This window comes from Brassica rapa, chromosome A06, assembly GCF_000309985.2.
Source record: "Brassica rapa cultivar Chiifu-401-42 chromosome A06, CAAS_Brap_v3.01, whole genome shotgun sequence".
Taxonomy (NCBI): Eukaryota; Viridiplantae; Streptophyta; class Magnoliopsida; order Brassicales; family Brassicaceae; genus Brassica; species Brassica rapa.
In genome coordinates this window covers 8790058-8817623 of record NC_024800.2, presented here as the reverse complement: position 1 = coordinate 8817623, position 27566 = coordinate 8790058, and the positions used below count along the sequence as shown (strand labels likewise).

Here is a 27566-nt window from a genome sequence, read left to right as displayed (position 1 = left end):
ACACTAAAACAACTTTAAACGACACTAGAATCACTCAGATAACAAATTTGTTTACAAATTTTTTTCAAACAGTTTACTTTCTTCCACAACCTATGCCTGTGTCTTTCCTATAATTATCTTTTTGTAAGAAAGGCTTTTGATTTTTCTTATCTTAAAAAGTTTTTGAAGCTGCGGAAGAAGCGAAGTTATAGATGGCTTCTGGAAATTCGCTGGTATACATTGGTGGTGCAGACAAGTTCCTATAGTTGTTTAGCAAATGAGTAAGTAAGTAATAATTTTTTGAGTCTCAGCATTTATTCGTTATGCAATTTTGAATTCTTTTAGTTTTTTTTTTGCAGAGGAGTCGTTGTTACCACGTAACGAGTTCTTTTGAGTCTCAGCATTTAATTTTCTGTAATTATACTCTCCTCTTCTTCTCTATCGTTCCATTTTCTTTGTCGTTTTATTTTTTTGAGTATAGCAAAGATCTTTATTCTAACAGCTTCTTCTCTTATTCTGAAAATAACTCTATATCATTCCTTCTGCATAAGTCAAGTTCAAGGTTTTCTCAGATTATACTTCTATTTTATAACTTTATTGTTCACAGCATAATGGAAAATCTGGGTTTTGTTTCGTAAAGTACTACTATCAGAGACATGAAGTTATTCTTAATATTAAAAGCTATATTCTTCTGGAAAAAGGTAAACACATTTTCATTTATAATTATGATATCCAAACTGTTTAAATAGATGAAACTCTTGTATATAGCAAGGCAATGAAATTCAACCTTTTTGAAAAATCTTTTGTGGTAAAACATGATAAAAAAAATTGAAAGGGAAATAGAAAAAATCAGCTTGCTATTGATTTCTATTTACTAAGTATTTTATGTATATATTATTTAAAGTTTATTAACTTTTCCAATCAAGCTATAATTTTTTTTGCAGATATATAATTCAGATATGAAAAGCAGGTAAATATTCATTTAATAGATTTACATACATTTATAGATTAAACATGTTCTATGAAATTTATAACTTTATACAATGAATTTTATATTCCGATGTGTTATTTAGGTTTAGAAAATATGTGAAAAAAATAAATAATTTATTCTGATATATTGATAAGCTTTACAATTTTATGATTTCTGCAAACAAAAATATAATTTTAGTTAAAAATAGGATGATAGTGAAATTAATTGACCCGTGCTTGGCACGGGAGGTAACTAGTTTAAAAACCAATGTTTTTAGAGAGTTCGTTTAAGAATTTAAGGAGAGCGTCACAAATCCATACAACGCAAGAACAACTAAATACCATGCTCTTTTATCTCTGCTAAGATTGAAGTTTTATAGAATGTTAATTTCTATTTACTTTTTGTAACATAACAATTGCTATAACTGTACGTACGTGTCCTCCATAACACCATCTCTATCTCAGTCCATTCGGTGTTCAAGCTCATCGACAAGGAGATCCGCAACGCCATCTCAGCTAGACGCCTGAGAAAGAACTTCAGGGGACTCATGTCCCTCTGGTTATAGTGACTTCATGCTCTTTGTATGTACGTCATTGATCGTTTCTGCTACCTTGTTTTTACTTTTTTTTGCCTTGGTAGCTTAAGCCTCAGATGTACTGCTGTATAACTGAAACCTTCATTTTCTTTGAATTGAAATTAACGTTTTAGCGCAAAAAAAAAAAAAAAACTGTACGTACGAGAAATAATTGGGCTTTTAAAAGAACAACAACATAAAAGAATATGGGTTTAAATAAGCCCGCTTACAAACGTATTACCGTTCTCTCATAACCAACCAGAACTGCACGTCGTTTTCAAATCTTAGCTTCCCCTATCAAAACTAACGAGCGCCAAACACAAGAGAAACTCGAAATAGTCGTCAAATTTTCCCGCCCATTTAACACCAACGCTTAATCGTCAAACCTCAGTTCTCATCTTCTTCCCGTCACCGACCCTCCGACGAATCCCACCGACCAAAGATGGTTTCCACAACCGCCAAATCGGAATCAAAACAAGCCCTAAATCCCAAAACCCCTAAAAACGTCTACCAAATCGGAGGCCTCCAAGTCGAGTTCCCTTACCAGCCCTACGGGACCCAGCTCGCCTTCATGAGCCGCGTCATATCCACGCTCGATCGCGCCCAGAGAGACGGCCACTGCCACGCGCTGCTCGAGTCTCCCACCGGCACTGGCAAATCTCTCTCCCTGCTCTGCTCGGTGCTCGCTTGGCAGCAGAACCACAAATCGCGGCTTCTGAAAGGGAACTTGTCGCATTCGAAAGCCGCGCCTGAGGCGGCCACCGATCCGTTGAACCATGGAGGTGGATTCATCCCCGAAACTCAGCCCGCAGGTTCGTGGTTTATTGATCGATCGCATGTGTGGATTAGGGCTTTAGATTGGGGAAGATGAACCGGTTTAATTTACAATTTCCGGTTAAGCTCTGGTTTATTGCTAATTACATTTATTGACTGGGGAAGATGAATCGGTTTTAATTTTTTTGATTTCTGGTTAATGTATGAATAGATACTCCTTTGGCTAGCAATAAGGAACCAGCTGAGACTGCAACTAAGAAGAAACCCAAAGTTCCTACAATATACTATGCTTCGTAAGCAGCTCTATTACATTACTAAATTTTGCTGTATAAAACTATGTTTTGCTAGTTATAATTGATTTTTTTTTTTTGTAGACGAACTCATTCTCAGATTACTCAAGTCATTCGTGAGTATAAGAAGACTGGTTACAGAGTTCCCATGGCTGTGTTGGTATGTCAAAATCTGATTTTGCTTTCTCTTTTAGGATCTTTTTACTTATGGTTAATCAAGATGATTTGTGTTTTCTGACACTCATTAAAGTTTTTCTTTTCTTTCATGGATCCATTTTTGTCATGTAAGGCTTCAAGAAAGCATTACTGTACTAATCGTCATGTACATGGGAAGGAGAATGTAGATGAAGAATGGTATATCTTCATCCACATTCGTATCATCGCACCATTTTTTTAGTTGCTGCGTAGCCTGTATGCTAACATGTATTCTTTGCACAGTCGGTTGCTCCTAAAGGATAAGACAAACATACAATGTTCTGAGTTTAAGTGAGTTTTTTTTTTTTTGCTGTTGATCTAAGTTCTTTGTTTTTTCCTCTTTTGTTGTTAGCTGGCTAAGTCATGTAATCGTTACTTTAACTTCCAGGAACTTTAGTAAAATCACATCTCACCCATCACTTCAGCAGAGAGGTCACAATGAGATTCACGATATTGAAGATCTTGTTAAAGTTGGGAAAAGTGTAAGAGGTGAGACTTGGTTTAATTTTTCAGTTTTTTTTTTTTTTCTATTTCTTAATCTCGGATAATTCTTTGTAGGCTGTCCATATTATGCTGCCTGGTCATTGGCGGAGAATGCAGAACTGGTTTTTTGCCCTTATTCATACATAGTTAATCCTGTCATTCGAGCAGGAGTTGAAGTAGATCTGAAAGGAGCGATTATAATATTTGATGAAGCACAGTAAGCTTCAGAACCTTTTGTGTAGGTTTGATAAATTTGCACTTATATATGAAACATTAGTTGGCAACAAGTTTCTGATGTTGGTGTTTAATTCCGTGGATTAAACACTTTCCATGTCCACAGCAATATGGAAGACATTGCTCGTGAAGCAGGAAGCATTAACTTGGACGAAGAGACTCTTTTCAGTATATACAACTCAAACTATCTCTGCTATTATTCATGGTTCTGTTCACTGACTTTTACTTTACTAATGTTGGCTTTATGTTACGCAGAATTGCAGAGTGAACTGGAACAGATGAGCGTGGCCCAGCCAATGATATATCAACCTTTATGTGAAGTAGTAGAGGTAATTCATTAGCGGCAAGATAATATTCAGAGGTGCAATTAATGACTACTTTTTAATATCGAGTGTTCTATGGATTTAGGGATTGATAAGCTGGATTGGAAGAAAAAAGGATTCTCTAGAAAAACGTGATTTTCAGCACTATTTCTCTAGGTAGGTTGAAAGTCTTCTTCCGATCATCTCTTTACTTTTTAATTTGAAAAGGTTCCAACTGTATCAATATTCTTGGTTTCTTATTTTCATGGGAGTTGTTTTGTTGCAAGTGTAATGTGTTAGAAGCAGGCATATTTATATGCATTACTCTTTATAAAACTTTTTGTTGTTTGTCATTTAACAGCTGGACTGGAGATAAAGCTTTAAAAGAGCTCGAGGAATCTAATATTACTCGGGAATGCTTCCCAATCTTATTGAATTGCTTTACAAAGGTAAGTCAGTTCTTCGCTGTTATCTGGCTTGGCTCACAGGCCTTTATAGGATTCTTGAATGTGACATTGTGCTTACTGCTCAAGGCGATCAGAACATCAAAGGAGGCAGAAATGGAATCAGATATGCTTCATTTAAGTGGGATCTCTATTTTGACACTAGAAGGTTTTTTTGCGTCTTGATAACTTTATTAGGCATTGTTCTTTGTATTATCATCTTAAGGGTGGGAGAGCTTATTGCCCAACTTTCATGCAGAGTTGTTCGCTTCACTTACATACTTCTTTTCAAGAAATGGAAGTCACATCTTAGATTACCAACTGGGTTTACAACGCTCTACAAAAAGAGGTAGAAGTGACTTTCCGAGAGATCTATTTAGTGGAATTTTTTGAAGTTTTACCCGTCTGTAGAAACAAAAGGTGTTCATTTTGGTCTGCTGGGATGCAGGAGATTCTTCTGGTACCTGGACGCATACTTTCAGCTTATGGTGTATGAATCCGTCCGTTGTTTTCAAAGACTTAGCTGATCTTTCTTTATCCATCATTTTAACATCCGGGTAAGTACTATCCTGACTATTGCTTCTGCAAAATAATTAGTCACCCTTTTCAAATTCACGTACACCTTTTTCTTTTTTCAAATGAGAGCTTCTTGTTAATTTGGCTTTGTTAAAAACCACGACATCATCAATGTACAATGAATCATCCTTAAATTTTTTTTTAGTTAAGTTTAATTTGAACACATTTTATGCTGCGGTAACATATGTGTTTCAACTTTAGATCTATGCATAGCATTCTAGTCTTCACCTTGCCCCAAGGGCTAGGAGTTTGCTACATTTTCATTGTTTCTTGTGCCATCTCTTTCAGTAGTGATTAAGTTTTTGAGTTTTTTTGGTTTGGAATTGTAGGACTTTGTCACCGATGAATTCTTTCTCATCTGAACTTGGGATGCAGTTTGGCACTTGTTTAGAAGCTCCACATGTGATTGATATTAATCTGCAGGTTGTGACTAATCTCTCCACTTAGCAACGGTTTCCAGAACTGAATGTACGATTTAACGCCTCTTTGTTCCAGGTGTGGGCTGGTGCAATCTCCAATGGTCCTGGTAATTATCCCCTAAATGGAAGTTATAAAACAGCTGATTCATACTCATTCCAGGTACTGTGTAAATTTGTTGTTTTTGTACTGAGATGCATTGTTTTCGTCTATTGACACGATCCTCTACTTTTCTTTGAAGGATGCGCTAGGGAAATCGTTGGAAGAAGTTTGCACTATTGTTCCAGGTGGCTCGCTTGTATTCTTTCCAAGCTATAAGTTGATGGAAAAACTCTGCACTCGTTGGCGTGAAACTGGGCAATGGTCTCGGCTCTGCTTGAAGAAGGACCTCTTTGTTGGTGGGTCACTTTTACCTTCTATGATCATGTAGAAACTGTTCCAGAAAAAATCATATAGTGATGCATTTTGTTTTATTGTCAAAACCGCAAATAAATTGTCCTTTGTTACAGAGCCGAGAGGAGGAGCCCAGGATGAATTCGATTCTGTTCTGAAGGGTTATTATGATTCTATCCGCGGGAAGAACAGATTGATTGGAAGAAATAGAAGATTAAAGAAAGCAGGGCTAGTTAAAACTGAGGCTCAGGATGATTCCAAGAAAGGAGCTGCATTTTTTGCAGTTTGTAGAGGAAAGGTTTGTCATTTTTCTTTCTTGATTTCTATAATTGGTGTACAATTAAAGGGAGCAATACGATCCTAAGATATAGGTGTAAATGGATTTGAGATATGAGTTAGTCTACATGTTTCTCACAGGTTTCAGAAGGAATTGACTTTGCTGATGACAACGCCAGGGCGGTTGTATCCTTTTCAAGTGCATTGTCTTGGTATTTTGTTTAGTCATTCACAGTAACCCTTTACTGCGGCTTTAGGACAAATGGGATTTATACTGGTCAATTTGGTTAATGAATGGCCTGTTAACCTTGATGATTAATCACAGATAATTGTTGGCATTCCATTTCCAAACTTGTAAGATTTCTATTTCTCTTTTAAAGTCGTCAGCTTTGTTTCTGATCTTCTTCAGAGTACTGTTTTCTAACGAGTCGCTTTATTGACAGGCATGATCTTCAAGTCGGACTAAAGAAAAAATATAATGATACGTATAAATCATCTAAGAACCTTCTTGGAGGGAGTGACTGGTATTGCCAACAAGCCTATCGTGCTTTGAATCAAGCAGCAGGTTCGATGTGCTAACCTGCTTTCTGTCACTTAACTTCCAGTTAATTTTAACTCTGTAACAGGCTATTCATCATGGTGTTTTTCTTTACAGGGCGGTGTATCCGGCATAGGTTTGATTATGGGGCCATCATATTCTTAGGTACTTATAAGATTTCAAATAGTCACTGCTCAACACTATTAAAACATTTTGTTCTGTTTCAGCTATGAGAACTTTTCTTTGTTTTGGTGTCCAGATGAGCGATACAGAGAACAACGGAACAGGGCGTCTATTTCAAAGTGGCTAAGGCAGTCTATCAAACTTTATGATAATTTTGAAGAATCTATGGAAGGGTTAAGATCTTTTTTCAACAGTGCGAAGGTTCAAACCATCTCAGTCCCTTCCAAGAAACTTTATTACATAAACATTAAAGTTCGAGAATTGCATGCAGGAACGAGTCGACAGTAAGATGTTAGGGTCCCAAGATCATACTGTTGAGCAAAACTTTTCTTCGGAATACCTAAGAATGGAATGCATAAAGAAGGAAAATCAGATTCAGATGGAATGCAATCATGAAGAGCCAAAAGTACATTCTAAAAGCAAATATGTTTTCTGGTTTGTGGTGTTTTCTCATGACAATTTCTTATTGGTCATGAATTTTTGTGCAGGGTAAGAAGGTGGTGAAAGTGGAGGACAATACAAGTTCGAATCCAAAATATGATTTTATGAATGAAGACTGGAAACCAAAAATAGCCGAAGGCTCGAGATCCATGCGGCTTTCTGGTGTGAACTATGGAACCTCCATTTCTCAGTTATCATCTGTAGGTGACATACCTTCTCAAACATTCATTCAAGTTAAAGAGGAAGAGGTCATTGACCTTGAGTGTGATGTCCAACCTGAGCCTGGGTAAATATATCTGACAACTTTTGCTTAATACTTGCCGAGATTTTATTAGATTCACACCATATAAGTATAATGAGGAATATTTGCCCTAAAGTGGCATGATTGTTAGAGATAGCTAGCTTCAACTTAAGAACTAGCATGTCATGCGAATTTTTTATTAAAATACTGCAGAATGCAAGTTTATATTATAAATATGTCTGTAAACTTAAAAACTGCTATGTTCAGGTATTGTGAGGTGTCTTCTGTAACCAATTGTGATGAAGATCCAGAAACAGCATTTGTTAAGGAAATCTCTGGTATGTTCAAAGGTATTTCTGGAGCCAGTCCATGTTCTTACTCGAAGAATGAAAGCTCTAGCCCAGCAACAGGTCTGAGATCTCCGAGGTCTCCTGATGAATTCCTAAAGCAGCGTATATCTACTGGAAATTTAAGAAAATCTCCTCTTGGAGCAGAGTCACCTTTGAACATGAGTGTAAATTCCCATGCTTTGAAGAGAAGAAAATTTACAAGCTCTCCAGTCATTGACCTTGAAGAAGAAAACAGTAATGCTCCTAGTACTAGTACCAGACCCACAGATCTCACAAGTTTCACCAAAAGAATTGAATTTGGGTTAGGGAGTACCGAATCAAGATCCCAAAACGACAATGTATATGCTTTTCCGGAAGTGAATCAGAGGGTGATGAAGATATCTTGTTCAGTCTGCAGAAGTTCTTTAGGTCAACCTGAGAGCCACTCACCTCCCAAATGCGTGTTGACTTCTTCGTCCAAAACGTATTTGCTGTCTCTTCTGAAAGAAACATTAGGAACTGGTCCTGGAGAAGTGCCAACAAGTGTTTCAGTTGTCATGACAGATTGCGAATTAGTTAATCAGCGACTCTGCAGAAGTTCTGAAAGTGCAAAAGGTCAGGGAGTTTGGTGCCAGCAAGATGGATGTGTTTTCAATACTATCTTTTGTCCTTTCTGTAGTATCCCAAATACGTGTCTCGGAGTGCAAGTTAAGGCTACTGATTCATCAAATGTCCAGTTTCTAAGCAAAGTAAGCGACTTTAGTAGTGATTCTTCATAATGCTTGGTTCATTGTCTTGGCCTCTGTTAATATCAGGACTTACGTGTTGGCAGATTTTGTTCTTTGCTGATCAAGTATATGTCACAGAAGATGATGCAAGCAAGGAAAAAGCGTTAAAGCATGAGGTATTCTTGCACGCCTCACTCTTATATAAGACTAGCAATCTGAACAAATTGAGATTGAACTAAGATGAGTTTAATGCTTTCAAGCCAAAGTCTAACATCTTATTTGATGTGTCAAAATATAGTTTCAGATCGATTTCATTGTAGGAATAAACAACAATCTTACTATTGGTTTTGTAGGAATCTCCTGATGTCAGCAATACAGATGCGGACAAGAGTGATGTGTTTAAGTCAATAGAGAGATTTGCATACTCCCCAACGCCGCAGCAAGATTCAGGAGGCTGGAGAACTACAAAATCAAAGGTCTGGGGAAGAGAAATAACTCGCATTCCTGTTTCAAACTCTGTTTACTGATAGTCTAGTTCCCTAACCTTAATATTCATTATCTTCATCTGTGTGCAGTTGAGACTACCTAAACGCACAAGCAAAACTGCCTAGAAAAAGAATGTAGTCAAGAAAGCCAAACCGGCATTAAGCTGTCCTCAGCTGATGTCAACCAAGGAACTTTGCACCTGTGGTAAGAAGAAAGATTTAGGCTTTTGCATCTGAACATGGCCAGCTTTATTCGGAAATTGGCTTGTGTTTAGGTCTTGGTCACTTATATACATAACATACATAATTTATTCGGTTGTGACAACAAAAAAACACAATTTATTCGGTTATTAGATTTATTTTTCCATCTTTATGAATATAAATTTTTCTCTTGCTAATGGTTATATAATTGAATCTCTCATTACTCGTTAGTTATGGAACTTCTACTAGCAAAAATCAAGAATTTCACGTTGTTTCATTGACACCAAAAAGTTGGAAACGTTATTTACTCAAAATTCTACGCACGTCTGGAGGGAGACGTGAAAACCTGAGGTGATGAACAATGGAAATGACATGCAGCTTTGCCGCTAACACACTGTTCTCACTGTTTTCGAGAGTTTTATGGGCCATCTATTAAGGTTGTGGGCGTATCAATTTGTGAAGCACTTGTTAAAGTCACACAAACACAGACATAATAAGGTCATTTTAATTAAGATAACGAAATGTATTGCTTAGTCTTATAGAAACATGGAGAAGAGAGAGAGTAGAGACTAGAGATTTTCTTCATTCTTTGTATTTTATGTCAGTCTATAGTATACGAATTGAAGTCTCCAGAAAGCTCCCCTCTACTCAACAAATGCTCAATCCCTGAAACCATAAAAATAAACCACCACAAGTCGATCACCTCTTCTATTATTTTATCATTATCATACAAGGATAAAAAATAAAAATAAAACCGAAATTCATCAACCCAAACTCAAAACCAAATTTCGCTACAATACGGTACTAAAAAAAATAAACCAGAGCGAACCAAAAAAGTAAGATTTCAAACCGACCGAACTTTAGAAAAACAATGCATTGGACTAAAATCATATGGTATAAACTCGAACAAAAGTTACCTAAGTCAGGACTCGGGAAGAGTATATGCTCGTAAGACTCAAACCCTCCAGAATCTCCACAACTCCTCTTCTCATCGGTCGTCACCGCCGCATCTTCAGCCTGATCAGTCGTTGCAATCGTCTGAGGTTGCTTACGTTTGGACCGAGCACGCCGGTTCTGAAACCAGTTGTAAACATTTGTCTCCGTGATCTGTCCGTGTTCAGACAGTTCCGCTGCGATCTCTCTGATCCTACGTCGGTTCGGTGTTCCGCTTTTTTCCTCGTAAATGCTCTCAAGTATTTGAAGCTGCGTGGACGTCGGAGTCCATCGGTTCCTAGTCGATATCCTCTGAGCGCTTGATGATGCCACCATCGGATTAAAGTATCCATCACCGTTCGGATTTATTCCTATACGTACGTGAGCCTTAAGTTTCTTCCAAGTATAAATATGTATTAACCTAATCGCAAAATGCGTTTGCATATATATCGCTAATAACTCTAGTTCAGACCAATCGTTTGCAAACGCAGTTTACACTAAAGTAGCCGCTCAATGAGTAAGTTGTGTGGTTAGAGAAAACGGTTGCATTACAAAACGCCGCGTTTACAAAACTATATGTAGAGAGAAAAGAAGTGTACCTGAGGAGAGAGGATGGAAAGAAGAGAGAGAGTTGTGGAGGAGAGCGAGCTGTTCACAGATAACGGAGTATACGGCGATCTGCTTACGGAGAGTCTCCATTTGCTCCTCCGTCATAACTCCTCTTCCAACATACGCACCGTTTTGGTTCTCTCTCTCCATCTCTCTCTCTTTCACCACTTTGCTTTCTTCTCTTCCTTTTTTATCATATATATGAAGACTATATACTGTACGAAAGTGACTGATTTATACATCTTTTTATGAATAAAGGATCTTTAATTTATTTCTTACCGTTATATAAACACTTTTCTGAAAAGATAACTTGACTAGTGATCAACTGGCCTAGATTTTTTATATGATTACCGGTTAATTAGAGAGAAATTAGGGACATAAGTTGATTATAACTGATCAAATTAGATTCTTAATTCTGATTTCTGTAGATGTATATCTTGTATTCAATGTAATTTTTAGATTGATTAGAAAATTAAAGCACAAGGATTGATCTTGGTCAATCGTGTGTCACGTCACTATTTAGTGTTAGAATTTCAACATTCTATTCGAGTTTTACGGGTCAATCCACCATTTGAGAAATTAAAAAAGTGTTAAATTCCAAAATGATATAAGATGATCTTAATCCTACGTGTGGATGACATATTAAAACTACATAAATTAATTTCAGTAATTATTTCATCAGTAGCTTTGCTTGTATGAGTAGAAGAACGCAAATTGTGCATTTTACTTTATATATAGTGGTTACATAAAGCCGGAAGCAAGGCTTAATCACAGCACAATATAAAATATTATCTTAGTGACTAATAATTAAAAGATAATAGAACTAAAGAGCATGCTTTCATTTTCATTGTTGTAACTAAAGAATAAAATGTATGAATTTACGACCAAAAAGGTTCTTTGATATAAAGATATGTTACGCGGATTCCGCTCTCAATCTCCACTAGCCAGAATGATCAGAATTAGCATATTTCTTGTATAAAAATCAAGTAATGATATATTCTTAAAAACTCTAATTATGTATGAGTTTTATAAAAATTTGTGAAAAGAGCACTAACTCACCATGGCTTTGGTCACTGGAAAGAAGGCCTACAGACAATTTTAACAACCTTTGTAGCTAAAGTCAATTCAACCAAACAGAAAGTAAAGTCAAGGAATAAACTTTTTGGAACACCTTGATTAAAGGTTATTACTGCGTGTAGATAAATGATACATTGACTGTATATTAAGATTTGATTAGAGATTTAACGATACAATTTACTAAACCAAACTCTAATAAGCAACCATGTCACCATTTCATTAGAGGTCGAAGAGATTAAAAAGAGCATTAAGATCATAACAAACGACGAGCTATAAAAAGGCTTAATATTTTATAAAGAGCTGCAAATCTCTCGTTAACATTATAAGAGAAGATAAGAAAGAACGAACATGCTTGAGATCCTTGCAGCGTCCTATATTATGCCACCAAACATAAACGTCCTAGTCATCGTCTTCCTCCTACACATAAAACAGAGAAGGGAAAGAGCTTTATAAAGGGTAGTGGGATCATAAACAAAAGAAGCAACCATGTAATGATAGTGATGCAGAATCAAGAAGGAACCTCATCACTCCCATCATCGGCATCATCCTCATCATTAACCTCAGACACGGACTTGTCAGATTCCTCCTCGTCCTCCTTTGGACCTTCCTCCTAGAAGAAAAAAACACCAACACATCAAAAGTCAGTCAACGAGTACCACTCTTGAATAACTAAGAACAACATTTGATGCAAGTATAAAGTTTATTGGTGTTATACTAAAACCAAAATAAAAATTACCAGCTTCTTGTTGTAGGCTTTCATGTTCTTCTCATACTCAACTTTGCGGTTGTCAGCCTTAGCAACGTAGGGAGCCTTCTCCTACACCATTGTAAAACCCAAAAAAAGTTAACTAAATACTTAAATAACACTTAAAAAAGATAATAGATTAGAGAACGAACAGTGTCAGACAAGGATTTCCACTTGTGTCCACCAGCTTTCCCAACCTGTGAGTATACTAATTAACACATGGAATCTAAAGGAAAGCAGATAAGACTACTCACAGCAGCAACAGATTTGTTAGTGGGATGATCCTTCTTGTAAGTCTGACGGAAATCCTCCCTTCAAAAGCCAAATCGATATCATTAGAGTCAACGCAGGTACTAGCAAAAGCATCATCACATCAAGAACGAATCAATATACCTAAAATTTAAATTATAAGATCTAATGTTCTGAATCGAGAAGATAGACAATAATAAACCAATGAGGGGATGGTTTACATGAAAACGAAGAAGGCACTGGAAGGCCTCTTAGGTTTGTTTGGATCCTTAGCAGCCGCTTTGCTTGGCTTCTTGTTCACCGCCAGCCTATCATCAACAACGCATAAACAAAAACGATTTTGAAATTTCCGAGATCTGGAGAGCTTACTAGACGACAAAACAAAAAACGGAAGAATCGATCTACTTACTTGGAGCTCTTGGTATCGGCCTTTGATTTGCCTCCCTTCATGCTTTGATTCTGCATACGAGATAAGAAGAGATCAGCCAACAGAGTATACACATAGAAAACCACGCAATCGAACAGAGAATATTCGATTCTAAGAGGTACAATAACGATGAGAGAGAGAGAGAGAGACGATTATCACCAAGAGAGAGAGAGAGAGAGATCGACAATCGAGAGGAAAAAACGAAGAAAATCGGAGGAAAATTTTACCTTTGACGGAAGAAGATTCGTAGGGTTTGAAAGTAGAGAGAGGAATGAGGGTACGTGTTTGTGATTTGTATGAAACGACGAGGTTTAAGGGTTTGTAAATATCTTCTGGATTTCAATTTCGCACCATTATCTAAAAATATCTTAGGGGTTTAGGCGGGATTTCAAATCTTTTTTTGCCATGTCATCGATCCGTGTTCTTTCTATTTCATTGGCTCTCTTGCCCTTCTCTTCACGCTTTTAATCACTTGCATTGACTCTTGTGTTAACTTAGCGATATCTATGAAAGCGAAAAAAGATTTGTTAGGTCAAATTCGAACGCGAAGGCTTAATGGCAGAATAATGCTCGAATCTTCGTTTCCCTAAAACGATCTTTTAATTAGAAATATCGGTATACGACTGAATAAACAAATCGCATACAATCTCATGTATATTAATTATGGATCATGTTTTTGTAACCACGTATTATATCATTAAAATTAAAATGATTCTTAGAATTCTTTAAAAAAAATGGTTTATATACATATATATTATATTTTGTATTTAACTAATTATTAAATTGATTAGTAGTGTATAGAAAAATATTTTCAATTCTTTTCTTAAATAAAAACTACTGTATTACCTAATATAATTAACATATATATGACAAATTTCACTGTCGTTAGCTTTCTTTCAAAAGTCTCTGCCTCCGGCCCTGACGGGGCGTGGCAGCGTCTGGAGGGCCCCCCTTCTTCTATTGTCCTTCTCACTTTGATGTTGCCGCTTCACCAGTCTTCTTACCTTCGATATGCACATAGTCGTGGGCTATGGTTTGACGCCGATGAGTGCTCCGCTGCAGAGGTGCTTCTTTTCCGGTGGTCTCCCCATCTCTTTGTGGCTTCGGCGAGTGGGATGAGAGGCTGGTGGTGGATGTAGTCGGTTTTTTGGGTTGGATCGAGATCAATTTTTTACTGTTTGATCTCGTCTAGCTTATCTCCGTCTGCGAGTGGGAGGATCAGAGTGGCTTCTCTGGGTCAACGGCGGTTCGCCACTACAAGTCCAGGGAGTCGTTCGGCTCGAGATCAAGTTTCTTGGTTCTCGTTGTTTCACCGAGCTCGGGTTCTCTTTATATTGGTGTGGTGTGTGCCGGTGGATCCTTCTACCACGGCGGCGGGTTGTGGGTTTGAGTCGGTTTGGTGCTCAAGCTTAGTGGCTGGCTCGCGGTTTAAAGGATGTTCGATGCCTATGCCATCTCAGTGGCCGCATGCTTTGTCTCCTCACCTCGAACCTCTTCTTCGCGGTTCATGATATGTTTTCCCGGCTTGATAATATCTGAAGTCGACACCTCTTATAGGGTATGTCGAACTCGGTGAGTATCAGTTGGGAATTAGCCCTTGTTCTTCGTTCGGTCTTTGCTGGTGTAAGTGGTGGCTTTAGCAGCTCTAGTTTCAGTTGGTCGGTTCTCGACGAATACAAACGTGTGGTGGTTCTCATGTCATTGACTGTCACGGCTAGCGTTAGGTCTTCGCTCACATCCCAGCACTACATGGGCTTAGTTGAGCTTCTTGTGGTGGTATGTGAGGCAATTGTTTGCAGGTTGAGCTCAGATTATGGAGTACGGAGGTTGTGGCCTCTTTTACTCAGATCGACATCGAATATAGGTCGCATCCGGGCAAAATAAAAGCCCGGTTTGGTTGTTGATGTTGCTGTTTGTTTAGGTCGCTGATGTTGCTGTTTTTTTTTGTGGGCAGGTGCTTTGACGCTATCGACGAGCTGAGAACAGGTGTGCAATTATCTTTAAGAGTGGATTCATCGAGGAGGCAAAAAATTATCGGGTTCTGACTTTCGGTTGAACTTGGTTCATCTTTTTACGATAAGTTGGTGTGGATTTAGTCGAGCCTTGGGACTGCGGTTGTGGTAGTGTGTATGTCCTACTTTCGTTTCTAGATTGAGTCATTGTTTAGTCTATATTCTTGTTTTCTGCTTTGTGTTATCCTATGTAATTCTGTCAAAAACGAAAAATTAGTAATAATATCTTCACATTTTATGGTTATTTATTATATATTTTTATGTTTAGTTTTGGTATTTTTATTAGTTTATAATTTTTTATGTAAAATTATTAAATAATCTCTTATGGAAATTATATTTTTTCGTGTTATAGTACCATTTTAAAATATTTTAGTATTAAATAAAAAATTAAAATTTAAAGAACCAGCATATAAATTAAAAAATATCAACTCCAAAATAGAGTAATAGGTGAGATTACTCCATAAATGAATGGATTAACCTTAATCATTACCCAATTTTAGAGTTAAAAATGGAGTGAGATTGAAGTATATTTTACTCCAAAATGATGTTTGGAGCAGAAAATGAATTAAAGTTGCAGATGCTCGGATTCTTTCAGTCATTATCCTTTCAGCACTGTTGGTAATTTCTTTTAGGTCCTTGTCCACATTCACAGCAAAAGAGGCATTTATATTTGCCATCAGAAGTTCATACTGCATACATAAGACCAAAAATGATAAAATTACTATTTCTTTATGAAAGATTTGCAAATTAACCAAAACAATAATATATATTCCACGTTTACCTTGGGATCATTTGAGTCAAGCCCTTCCATAGAAAGAATATGAATGCTAAATCCTACTTCTTGTATTCGGACTTGTGCACAACCTTTACTTCTTCCAATGTACACCATTTTCTTTGAATTTATGTCGGCCACAATCAGGTGAAATACTAACTCTTCATGTACATTAACTTCATTTGCATCAACTTCATTTGCGAAGTCAAAGGGAGTTTGTGCACCCTACATTAACCAATGCAATCCTAATGAGAACCAAACATTTTACTGAAAAAGTATAAAGGAGAACAAGAACAAACCTCTAAGAAGGCAATTGTAAGCAACTCACAACCGGAAACAGAGTTTCAAGGCTTTCCATCCACAAGAAAGACTCTGTATTGCAAAGATATTCCACCGTTTCGTGCAAGCCTACCTCCAAATATCCTCCTATCTTCATCCCAAGCTCCCCCTAGTACCACTCTTTTACTCACTCAAAATAGTAAAGAAATCAAAACATTTACAAACATTAATAATAAAGAAACGGAAAATTACATTTTAAATTATGAATTTGACAAAAGTTTGCACTTTAAACTTTGGAACTCAATTGTTAACACTTTAAATAGTGAAACTTGTTTTAATAACATATTAAACATCGAAACTAACTTACTTGTTTCACATGTCAAATCTGTGAATTAATAAATCAAAATAAGTGACATGATGGTTTATTCTTTAAAAAAATATAAGTTATAAATTAAAAAAATAATAATAAGAAAAATAAAAATAAATTGTAAAAATTGATAAAAATTTAGGAAAAAAAAAAGGAAATTTTATAAAAATCGGAAAAATAAAAAATTAGAAAATTAAAACATTAAAAAATTAAAAAAATTAAAAATTTAAAAAATTAAATAATTAAATAATTAAAAAAATTAAAAAATGACTCCTTCTGTTCCTAAATATAAAATGTTTAGGTAGAAACATACATATTAAGAAAACTACTTTTTGTCTAGAAAACATCATTAAAACTATAAATTAATTGTATTCAATCAATTACAAAATAGACTATTAAAATATGATTGGGTGCACAGTTTTTAATAAAGTAAAAGTTATCTAGGAAAATAAAAATATCTTATATATTGAAACATCAAAAAATTGTAAAACATCTTACATTTAGGAACAGAGGAAGTAAAAAATTTTTAAAAAATAAAAAAATTAAAATTAAAAAATGAAAAAATGAAAAAAATTAAAATTGAAAATGAAAAATAGTTTAGAAAAATCATAAAAATAATTTTTAAATTTTAATATTCAACAAAAAAATTTAAAATTCTATTGTATCTCGTACTATCTTTTTACAGTGATATGATTAAAGTTGTCAACATCACCGTTATGTCAAACCGAACCAAAAAATTTCAACTGCCTTGTTGGGTCTATATCTTTAGGATGCCCATGCCTACCTAAACACCAAAGAGATTTGGGTTCATGTACCTTTTCATTTTCAACTTTTAGTTTTTTTTTTTAATTTTTATTTTATTTTATTTGTTTTACAGATTTTTTAATCAATTTTTTACTTTTCTTTTTCTAATTTCTAAATTTTTATTTTTTTTCCCTGATTTGTTTTGTGTTTTTCGAATTTTTATCAATTTTTAGAATTTATTTTGAATTTTTATCTAATTTTTTTATTAATTAAAATAATTTTAAATATATATTTTTAAAGAATAAATCACCACGTCATCTATTTTGACATATTAATGAACAGTACCGATCATAATTTTAACATGTGAAACAAGTAAATTAGTTTCAATTTTTAATATGTTATTGAAACAAATTTCACTGTTTAAAATGTTAAAAATGTTAGCAGTTGAGTTCGAATAGTTAAAGTACAAAATTTTGCCAACTTCATGATTAAAAATGCAATTTTCTGGTAAAGAAACTTGTGGTAAAAAAATGTTGACGAACGCCAGCTTGCCTTCGTGCCCAAGTTAGTCGGTTTGAGAGCATGGAAACAATATCCATATTTTTCTTTGAAGGATTATTAAGTTTCTGATGTATGTAATGCACACCTTCATCTCTGTTTATATAGCCGAGTGTAGACTTACTATGGGTCTGATTGGTGATCATTCGGGAAACAAAAGGAACGAATAAAAAAGGAATGTTCAGGAATAAAATAGCAGGAATGAAAAGGAATGGTTGTTCCTTATCAATTTTATGAAGGAATAATTTTGTTCTTTAATTCTCTACAAAAAAAGAATGAAAGGGAATGAGAGGGAATTATTATTCCTTGTGAACGGTGATTTTTTTAGGAACGTTAGGGAATGCATTATTCCTCGCCGTTCCCTGGTCACCATTTATACCCTATGGTTTTTGATTTGCTTCTTCAAGTTCTCTATGCGCTTAAATATAAGTTGTTTAGTGTCATTGTCAAACTTACGAATATTTTCCTAAGGATGAGTCATTTGGGTGTGTAAGAGCAGCACCTCCATCAGTTAGAATTCTTCAAAGTTTCTAAAGTAAAAATAATAATATTATTATAATTATTCATTTATGTTTCATTTTAAAAAAAAAAATCAAATAAAACATTTCTTTTCTCTTAAGCAATGACATATGTACTTTGATTAGATAGACAGTTTCTTAAATCCTTTGAGTTTAGAACTTTTGTTGTTTCCCTTTCTTAAATTTTCTATATTTTTTTAATGATTAGGACTTCTCTTCATACTGCTGTTGAAAGTGTTCTAATATTTTAGAAATACATGTATAGTTCTACAAATATACAAAGTGGCACACAAGTTATTTGAAGTATTGGTCACCACATAGCTAACCATGCAAAGTAAAGAAATGCACACTCAACTACACGAAATATATGTTATGCATACTAACATCCCTAAATTTTATATTGTTATGTAGCCAATATCATTAACTTAATTTAATTAGTGAAAAATCGTCACGTGAACGTCATAAATGGTAACACCATATGATTAGATGTTTGGTTAGTTCTAAACTGCCCCACCTGGCCGAAATTAAAATAAAAACCGACCTAGTCGTTTGATCTCTTCATATCCATTACTAAAACCTGGTTTCCCTACCTTCTGCTACTCAAATTCCATATGAAGGAAATTGACAGTGCCAATTACTTCATTTATTTGTTTCTTCTTCTCTTAGATTTCAACTCGTGCTTCAAGCAAAGCCCTCTTTGGCCAACCATTGACTTTTTTTCATTAAGCCACTCACAGTAGGAACAATGATTATTCCTTTCTTTCTAGTGACACAACAAAACATGTTACAACTCATCCCATTACTAGTAAAACATCTCAAAAATCATTTGTTCGATCTACACCTTGTATAATTTGTACCCAAAAAAATTTGTACTAAATTTTTGTCTGTCCAAGCCGTGAAAATATTTCCTGGCAACCGATAAGCACACAATTTGCGACCACCATAACCTTTGTTCCTACTGTGTTCTTGATGATCCCGATTTTAGATCTATCTATCAAACGACCAGTCAATTAACCACATCTCATCTCACAATCGAGCAAAAACCAAACATGTCTCTAATGGGTTCAACGAATCTTACATGTTTAGCTCTGTGGAATAGTGTCCCTTCATTTTTATTTGTTTTGATTTTGGGTCTCTGGTTTTCTTCGACGTTGAGGATGAAGAAGAATAAATCACTCGGATCAGATCATATTTGATTGGATTGTGTCATATATTTTTTTAATTTGGATAGATATCAGGTTTTAGTTGTGGCCCAATAACACTCTTCTTTTAAAAATTGGTTGGGTTTTATTTCAATTGGGACGTGTGGGTCAGTTTCAAACTAACCAAACAGCTAATCACACGGCATTACCATCTCCGACGTCCATGTGACGATTTCCTACTAATTAAATTAATCGAATGATGTTGGCTACATAAAACCATAAAATTCAGGGATATTAGCATGCATAACATATACTTCGTGTACTTGAGTGTGTATTTACTTACTTTGCATGGTTAGCCATGTGGTGGCCAATACTTCAAGTAGCTGGCTATCATTTTTCCTATTTAGTATTCTGTTCCATAGTTAATTATCCTGATTTAGTAATGGTGAGTGGGAACACTTAAAATATCGTGCAAGTCTCGAATCCGAGTAATGTTTGGTTCTAGTTTAACAAAATCTCGCACACGAGTAATATTCTTCTTATTTAGTATTATGTTTCATATGATAACACCAAACATTGTCTAATCTGTCACGCAAGTCTCGAATCCGAGTAATGTTTAGTTCTAGTTCATTGTATTTTTTTTACCAATGAATAATGATCTAAATCAAGGAAAGTTTAAACCTACTATTTTCCTAACGAGAGTCTTGGTGAGCCAAAAGCAGCTTAATAATATTCACACAAAAAATCAAATGTTAATAAAATCTTTACTTATTAGTGAATTGAAGCTAAAGGTAGTCAAAGCTCAATAAAATTTACACCAGGCTAAAACACTACCAAAATCTCCAATGACACGTCATTGGTTGTTATACGATTAGAGAAATATTCGATTAAACAAGAATTTTTTACATTAAGATGCACTTTATCACTTTTCAATTACATCCAAGGCCACAATGCACTTGTAAACACTTTCTCGTAGGACCTACAAAGAGAATACATATTTGCTCTTAATGAGAAGAAAATGAGATCTTTCTTAGACAAGAGGAAAGATAAAATGTGTTTCTTTATTATTGTTTAGTATACTTCTTAATATTTTGTTTTTGTTTATTTTTAAATTAAAAATACATAAAGCAAATTTTGTTGATATAGTAAATTATATATTTTTATTCTCTATAATTTGCTATCCAATTTGATATATTTTTTTGTTATATTTTAAAATATGTACTTGTACACATATTCAATGATTGTGTTATGGATGAGTGATATGTGTATGTTTGAAAAACATGGATAACTACATGTACAATATAAGCATGTAACAACACATGGGATGGGTGTGGAAAGATAAGCGTTGACGGGCAAACATGAACGGCTATTTGTGGACGAGTAAGATTATGATTAAAATTCAAAATTCAGCATACTACATATCTCGTGGTGGATGACTGTGACGAGCTCGAATCACGACGATGTTGAGCGCATAACCAATGGTGGCTCACCGGAAAGATGAGCTGACTCGTTTTGACCAGGGGTTTTGGAGGAAGAGATGACTCCTTTTAACTTTTTGGTTTGTTTAGCTTTGCTTTCATCACTCAAGCTTGTTTTTTTTCTCCACATGTGCGTGGTAGTTATTGGTTTGAAGTTATTAATTTGTTCATCCTTGAGATTGTGGACACATTGGCATCCGTATCACAGTCTTTCAATATGTTACATTTTTTATATCTATGTTTAGTGTTTTGAGTTACTACTCTATCCACCACATCAAGCTTGAATTCCCCATCTACAAATTTAAGAGATCTCTCTTGTTCTTTATTCATGGTTATGTTAGCGTCTATATCCACAACATAATCAAATTTTTTTTGTCCCTATTCAAAGACAAATATTATTGTTGGAGTTGTGTCCTTAAGCTCAACTATTGTCGAGCTTGCTCTAATGAAGCTTCATGAATTTTTACACTCATCTCCGTCCATGCATTACCCGTCCACACATCATCCGTCTACGCATCACCCGTCCATGTATCATCCGTCCATGCATCATCCGTCCATGCATCAAATGCCTATTAAGGGTAAAGATGTCTACAGTTTATTGCTGGCCCATAATAAAATATTTCACATGTAAGAAGTGACTCTGAATGTAAAGAAAAGTCAAAAAGTGATATAGAGAGTAATCAACTCATTAAACAACTAGCTAGCTAGCATATGACTGAATAGAAGTTGAGAGAGAGAGAGTTTTTCTTTGATCAAAAGAGAGAGAGTTCTAAAATACGATTCACCACCGGAACAACAAAATTCCCCAATTTACTTGATAACAAAAAGATATTTGGTGGATAACAACGGTAACTTTCTCTCTCCTCTAAAGTGCGATTGGCGATTTCACCGACAAAGTGCCGACACTCTCAGCGGCTCACCGGCGTCTCATCCGGCGCCGGATCCACAGCCTTTCCTCCTCTCCGTCACCGGTGAAGCTGATGACGAAGAAGAAGCCTAAGAAATCTGCGGCTTCTAAGCCCTCGAAGACATCCCCTCCGGCGAAGTCTTCTCCTCCGTTGAAATCTCCCTCTCTCAAGATTGATGGCTTGGACCTGTCTCTTCCTTCTGCGACTGTTTCTGATGCGCTAATCAGCCTCCCAGCTGATGAGGTCGCTCAACAATCGCTTGAGAAGTCAGATCCAGTTCCCCAATCTGCTCAGGCTCCATCTTCTGAGTTTGTGATCGCCGTCTCGTCGGCTGATCCATCTCCAGCGCGTGATGAAGCCCTTGTGAATAGATCTGAGTCGAGCTTTGCTTCTCCACAGCCGAGCCCCTCTGTATCCCCCCCGAAAAACCCTGCAACCAGTGTCGTAAAGGATGCTCCTTGTAGGCCTCCAAACCTACCTACTGTTGATGCCAAATCCCCGTGTTTGAGCTCACAATCAGATATAGTGTTAGATGCTGCACCCACAGTCTCCTCTGAAGTGGTTGTTGCAGGTGTTAAAGATGTTGTGGATGCAGGTTTAGCTCCGACAAGGTCAGACGTGGGGCTAAACGCCTCAGCCACGAGCAAAACGGCTCCTGGTGATACTTGGTGTGACCACGCAAAAGGAATCGGCACACGTCTATCCAAGAAAGGTGAACCCTTTACGTTACCTTCGGGGGAGGCTTGTATTAAGATTCCGAACTCAGTCATTGAGAAGAACAAGAAGTCTTGGGAGCCCTTTGTCTTAGGGCAGTTCTACTCGGAACCCCCGTCTCAAGGTACATTACACAACATTGTCAACGGGATATGGAGCAAATACCACCGGGATATTGTTGTGTCTAAAATGGAGGGTTTCACATTTCTCTTCCGCATACCAAACGCTGCGACAAGAAACATGGTTATTAAACAGAAACTCTGGCATATTGAGGGCCAAACCATGTTTGTCGACTAATGGGAACCGGGTGTTATTCCCGCTAAGCCTGAACTCTCCTCTGCCCCTATTTGGCTGGAGCTTAGGAAGGTTCCGTTTCAGTTCTTCAATGAGGATGGTCTGGAGAGGATCGCAGGACTAGTGGGTCATCCGAAGTTCTTGCACCCCTCGACAGCTAACAAAACGAACCTGGAGGTGGCAAAGGTTTTCACCATCATCGATCCTAGGAAGCCTTTGCCTGGGCAGTTAACGTTCAGTTCGAGTCAGGCGACATATGCAGAGTCTTGGTCTCGAGTCCTTGGATGCCTCCAGTTTGCGAGTCCTGTAAGGAAATTGGTCACATCTCCAAACGATGTCCTCTGGCTCCGAAAACTTGTTCCCTTTGCAAAGCTACTAATCATGTGCAGGCTAACTGCCCACAAAAAGGCAAGCAGAACGCACCGGGAAAGAAGACAAGGCGCGGGAGGTCTAAGGATAAACAAAAGTGGATCGCTGTGGACCCACCCGCAACAAGCAAGTCTCCTCTGATTGGCAGTGGTATTGGCCTAGTGCCTCCTGAGGCACCAGTTAAACCTCTGGAATTTAAACCCCCTATTGAACCTCTGGACCCTAAGGTGGTTCTAACTCGTACTGAGATCCCGCTCCACTCTAAGTTGGGGACGTCTATGGATACTGTTAGAGGTGAGTCTAGTGGCACTGCACTACTGCCTCAGCGTGAGCTATTGAGGTGTGACTCAGGTACTTCTAGGGGGACACATTCTGATGTTCAGCCGGATTCGTCTGATGTGGAATCTTCAGATTCTGAGCTAGAGGAAGGAGAATTCAGTACCCACGAGCCGGATTTTGAGGTTGTTCGCAACAAAAAGAGATTTTCAGGTCAGAAAGGTAAACGGGACAGGGGCCCCAAAATAAATTAATTTTATGTCGTCGGACATTTTTTGCTGGAATGTGCGCGGCCTGAATAAATTCAGCCACCGCAGCGGTTTACGGAAGTGGTTCAGAAAAAATTCTCCCCTTTTTGGTGGTCTTCTTGAGACTCATGTGAAAAAGACAAAGATGAATAAGTTTGTCTCAGACATTTTTCCAGGATGGTCGTCTGATGATAACTATGGTTTTTCGCCTCTTGGCAAAATTTGGATTATATGGCACCCTTCCCTTCTGGTCTCGGTTATCTACAAGTCGCTGCAGATGATCATGGCTGAAGTAACTTGGCCCTCCTGTCAGTCGAAGTTCTTCATCTCTATTATTTATGCTTCCAATGATGTGGTTGAAGGGTAAGCCTCTGGGAGGAAATTGCCTCGCTTGCTGCAACTTACGATCTAGATACAAAGCCATGGATTCTTCTTGGGGATTTCAATCAGATCAGGGATCCGGTTGAGCACTCCAGTCCGCACTCCTTGAATATGGACAAGAGAATCAGGGATTTTAACAACTGTCTCATCAACGAAAGTCTTGACGATCTCAACTTCAGGGGTACTACTTTCACTTGGTGGAATAAACAGAAGTCTGCCCCGGTGGCCAAGAAGCTGGATAGATGTCTTGTTAATGGCGACTGGTACGCTGTGTTTCCTTCTTCGGTTGCCCTCTTCGGCAGCCCTGATTTCTCAGACCATGCTGTTATAACAGTTGGCCTGGACCCCATCCGTGTTAGAACGAAGAAACCCTTCAGGTTCTATAACTTCCTTAACCAGAACCCGGACTTCTTAGCTATGGTTTGTGTCAATTGGTTTTCCTTCAACGTCAACGGTTCAGCAATGTTTAGGTTATCCGTCAAGCTTAAGAAGTTAAAGAAGTGTATCAGGACTTTTAGTCACCAGAATTACTCGGGTATAGAGAGGAAGACAGCAGAGGCTCACGCTAAACTGTTACTAGCTCAGTCCGCAATGCTGTCTGCTCCTAACCCGTTTAATGATTCCGTTGAGCTCCAAGCTATGAAAGAATGGGAAGAATTATCGTCTGCTGAAGCTGCCTTCTTCTTTCAAAGAGCTCACATTAACTGGATTACCTTGGGAGATGGCAACAGCAGATTATTCCATAGATATGCTGCCTCACGGCAGGCTCACAACCATATTCACTACCTGTATGCGGACTCTGGTGCTAAGATTGATTCTCAGACAGGTATTGAAAACCTGTGCGTTGGGTATTTCTCTGACCTTCTTGGCAGTGCAGTAGCTCAGCCCATGTTTGTCCAAAGTGATCTTGATCTACTTTTTGATTTTAAATGCTCTGAGGACCAGGTTGAAAAGTTTCAGGCTGGCTTCACTTCAGAGGATATCAGACATGCTTTCTTCTCTTCACCCAAGAATAAAATGGGAGGTCCGGATGGTTATACGGCTGAGTTCTACACTGCTGCTTGGTCAGTGATTGGGCCGGAGGTTACTGAAGCTGTTCTGGAATTTTTCCAATCAGGCCGTCTCCTAAAGCAGTGGAATGCAGCGACCCTGGTGCTCATACCGAAGAAGCCTAATGCATTCCTTACTACTGATTTTAGACCAATATCTTGTCTCAACACTGTGTACAAGGTGATCTCAAAGCTTCTTGCTTCCCGGCTGAAGGACATCCTCCCTCTTATGGTTTCTAAATCCCAATCGGCCTTTCTTCCGGGACGTCTCCTAGCGGAAAATGTTCTACTTGCGACAGACCTGGTCAACGGCTATAACACTCAAGCGATCTCTCCCCGTGGAATGCTGAAAGTCGATCTGCGGAAAGCATTTGATAGTGTTAGATGGGATTTCATCATTGCCTCCTTGCGGGCCCTGGCTATCCCAGAAGGTTTCATCGCGCTTATCTCTGAATGTATCTCCACTGCGTCTTTCTCGGTCTCAGTCAATGGCTCCTCGAGTGGTTACTTCAAAAGCACTAAAGGGATCCGCCAAGGTGACCCCTTGTCCCCCTACCTCTTCGTTCTAGCAATGGAGAGTCTTTCTAGGCTGTTGACGTCCAGATACGCTGATGGTAATATTAATTACCATCCTAGAACCGAGCAACTTCAAATCTCTCATCTCATGTTTGCGGATGATGTGATGATCTTCTTCGACGGTAGTAGCAACAGCCTCCATGGCATCACTGAATGTTTGGATGACTTTGCCTCATGGTCTGGTCTCCACATGAACACGTCTAAGACAGAGCTGTTCACCGCTGGCCTCGACCCTATGGAGTCCACGGCGATTACTGGCTACGGCTTCCCAGCTGGGAGCTTTCCTATTAGATATTTGGGTCTCCCTCTTATGAGCCGGAAGCTCAAAATCTCTGAGTATTCTCCGCTAATCAACAAGATAATTTTGACTTTTCAATCTTGGGCTTCAAAAATTCTCTCTTTCGCCGGTAGACTGCAGCTCCTCAGGACGGTAATCTTTGGCACGGTTACGTTCTGGCTCTCTGCTTTCATGCTGCCGAAGGGTTGCATTCAGGCTATTGAGGCTCTTTGTGCTCGGTTCTTATGGTCAGGTAACATCGATAAGAGAGGTTTAGCGAAAATAGCTTGGTCGACGGTCTTTTTACCCAAGCAGGAAGGAGGGCTGGGCTTGAGGAGTTTCTCGGTTTGGAACCAGGTCCTCTGCCTAAAATTCATATGGCTACTCCTTTCTAAAACCCCCTCTTTATGGGTTGAATGGCATTGGAACATACACCTCCAAGATAAATCCTTCTGGTCCATTGAAGCTTCGGTTAGTGATTCTTGGGCTTGGAAAAGGCTCCTGAAGCTTCGCCCCCTGGCACTCCAGTTTTGTAAAACTGCTCTGGGTAATGGGCGCTCAGCTAGCTTCTGGTTTGACGTCTGGACTCTCCTGGGCCAGCTAATCACGTATCTGGGGCCGCTGGGTCCGAGAGCTCTGCGCATTGGAAAGGACGCTGTAGTTGCTGATGCAACGCGTGGATCAGATTGGGCTCTCCCTCATCCTAGATCACAACAGGAAGTTGATCTGCACTCTTACCTCACCACCATTTCGCTGCCTCTGTCTCATGATTGTGACGATATGTTTGAATGGATTGCTGGTGATTCCTCTTTTTGTTTTTTCAGGTCAGATACAACGTGGGAAGTACTGCGACCTAGGGAAGAGACCAAGGACTGGGTGGATGTTGTTTGGTTCAAAGGTTCCGTCCCGAAGCTCGCTTTCACAATGTGGGTTGCCAATTACGATCGCCTACCCACCAGAACCAGGCTTGCGTCTTGGGGTATTCCGATCTCCGCTGACTGCCCGTTCTGTTCCAGAGACTTGGAGACAAGGGACCACGTTTTACTCTCCTGTGAGTACAGCTGCGATGTCTGGCGAGAGGTTCTGATCCGCTGTAACCCTCCATCCTTTAGGTTCACGGAATGGTCTGAGCTTCTATCATGGATTCGAGCTGCTACCTCGAAGGAGTTAAGGCTCCTGAGGAAATTGGCTACGCACACAGTGATCTTTCACCTATGGAAACAGAGAAATAACCTCATTCATAACCAGACTTCCCTGCCTGCGACAACTGTTTTCCGTAGCATAGATAGAGAGATGAAGAACATTATCTCCGCCAAGAGACATCGTAAGGGGTTCAGTTCTCTTATGGAGTTATGGCTGAGATAAAGCATGCTTTTCTTTTGGTTTAAATTGGTGATCCCACTTGTTTTTTCTTCTTTTTTGCCAAGATGGATCAAACACTAGTTTTTCCTTGTAAAAGCTACTTTCATTTATATGATATTTACAGCTTTAGCAAAAAAAAAAAAACAAAAT

At 37.9% G+C, this 27566-nt stretch overlaps 3 protein-coding genes and 1 long non-coding RNA gene across 5 annotated transcripts; 1 reads left to right on the top strand and 3 right to left on the bottom strand.

Annotated features, from left to right (window-relative positions):
* Positions 1-284: 284 nt before the first annotated feature.
* Positions 285-27557, bottom strand: LOC117134579. Its single transcript, XR_004458764.1, has 2 exons — positions 27518-27557; positions 285-1623 (listed from the first exon to the last, which is right to left on the bottom strand). It is a non-coding gene; the product is annotated as an uncharacterized LOC117134579 (long non-coding RNA).
* On the top strand, positions 1623-9249 carry LOC103872859 (Fanconi anemia group J protein homolog). Its single transcript, XM_009151303.3, has 29 exons — positions 1623-2335; positions 2509-2590; positions 2672-2747; positions 2877-2941; positions 3026-3073; positions 3171-3271; positions 3341-3482; positions 3606-3667; positions 3755-3828; positions 3908-3978; positions 4163-4250; positions 4335-4413; positions 4504-4593; positions 4693-4801; positions 5150-5243; positions 5316-5399; positions 5479-5635; positions 5747-5928; positions 6048-6092; positions 6232-6260; positions 6350-6471; positions 6562-6609; positions 6704-6828; positions 6899-7033; positions 7116-7354; positions 7577-8387; positions 8471-8542; positions 8720-8842; positions 8942-9249. The coding sequence occupies exons 1-29, from the start codon at positions 1966-1968 to the stop codon at positions 8975-8977; spliced, it is 3759 nt and encodes a 1252-aa protein (XP_009149551.1). The 5' UTR covers positions 1623-1965; the 3' UTR covers positions 8978-9249.
* Positions 9536-10821, bottom strand: LOC103872858 (WUSCHEL-related homeobox 14). The gene is made up of 3 exons (XM_009151302.3): positions 10585-10821; positions 9970-10356; positions 9536-9718 (listed from the first exon to the last, which is right to left on the bottom strand). Exons 1-3 carry the CDS (start codon positions 10742-10744, stop codon positions 9654-9656), a joined length of 612 nt encoding a protein of 203 aa, XP_009149550.1. The 5' UTR covers positions 10745-10821; the 3' UTR covers positions 9536-9653.
* Positions 11795-13477, bottom strand: LOC103872857 (high mobility group B protein 3). 2 transcript variants are annotated; one of them, XM_033292976.1, is made up of 8 exons: positions 13252-13343; positions 13075-13124; positions 12887-12973; positions 12671-12728; positions 12569-12613; positions 12408-12488; positions 12192-12281; positions 11795-12088 (listed from the first exon to the last, which is right to left on the bottom strand). In XM_033292976.1, the coding sequence occupies exons 2-8, from the start codon at positions 13113-13115 to the stop codon at positions 12071-12073; spliced, it is 420 nt and encodes a 139-aa protein (XP_033148867.1). In that variant the 5' UTR covers positions 13116-13124; positions 13252-13343; the 3' UTR covers positions 11795-12070. The 2 variants fall into 2 exon arrangements, with proteins under 2 accessions (XP_033148867.1, XP_009149548.1); XM_009151300.3 differs by having other exon boundaries at positions 11828-12088; positions 13320-13477.
* Positions 27558-27566: the final 9 nt, after the last annotated feature.

What these genes read in the sequence shown, in the direction of transcription:
- LOC103872858 (XM_009151302.3), bottom strand. Translation starts at nt 10,744, where the DNA reads ATGGAGAGAGAGAACCAAAACGGTGCGTATGTTGGAAGAGGAGTTATG. An exon ending in TTTCCATCCTCTCTCCTCAG is followed by an intron (nt 10,357 to 10,584) that starts GTACACTTCTTT and finishes ACGTACGTATAG; the next exon opens with GAATAAATCCGAACGGTGAT. An exon ending in CTTCCCGAGTCCTGACTTAG is followed by an intron (nt 9,719 to 9,969) that starts GTAACTTTTGTT and finishes TTATGGTTTCAG; the next exon opens with GGATTGAGCATTTGTTGAGT.
- LOC103872857 (XM_009151300.3), bottom strand. Translation starts at nt 13,115, where the DNA reads ATGAAGGGAGGCAAATCAAAGGCCGATACCAAGAGCTCCAA. An exon ending in GCCGATACCAAGAGCTCCAA is followed by an intron (nt 12,974 to 13,074) that starts GTAAGTAGATCG and finishes TGTTGATGATAG; the next exon opens with GCTGGCGGTGAACAAGAAGC. An exon ending in CTAACAAATCTGTTGCTGCT is followed by an intron (nt 12,614 to 12,670) that starts GTGAGTAGTCTT and finishes GTATACTCACAG; the next exon opens with GTTGGGAAAGCTGGTGGACA.
- LOC103872859 (XM_009151303.3), top strand. Translation starts at nt 1,966, where the DNA reads ATGGTTTCCACAACCGCCAAATCGGAATCAAAACAAGCCCTAAATCCC. An exon ending in GGCATTCCATTTCCAAACTT is followed by an intron (nt 6,261 to 6,349) that starts GTAAGATTTCTA and finishes CTTTATTGACAG; the next exon opens with GCATGATCTTCAAGTCGGAC. An exon ending in AAAAAGCGTTAAAGCATGAG is followed by an intron (nt 8,543 to 8,719) that starts GTATTCTTGCAC and finishes TTGGTTTTGTAG; the next exon opens with GAATCTCCTGATGTCAGCAA.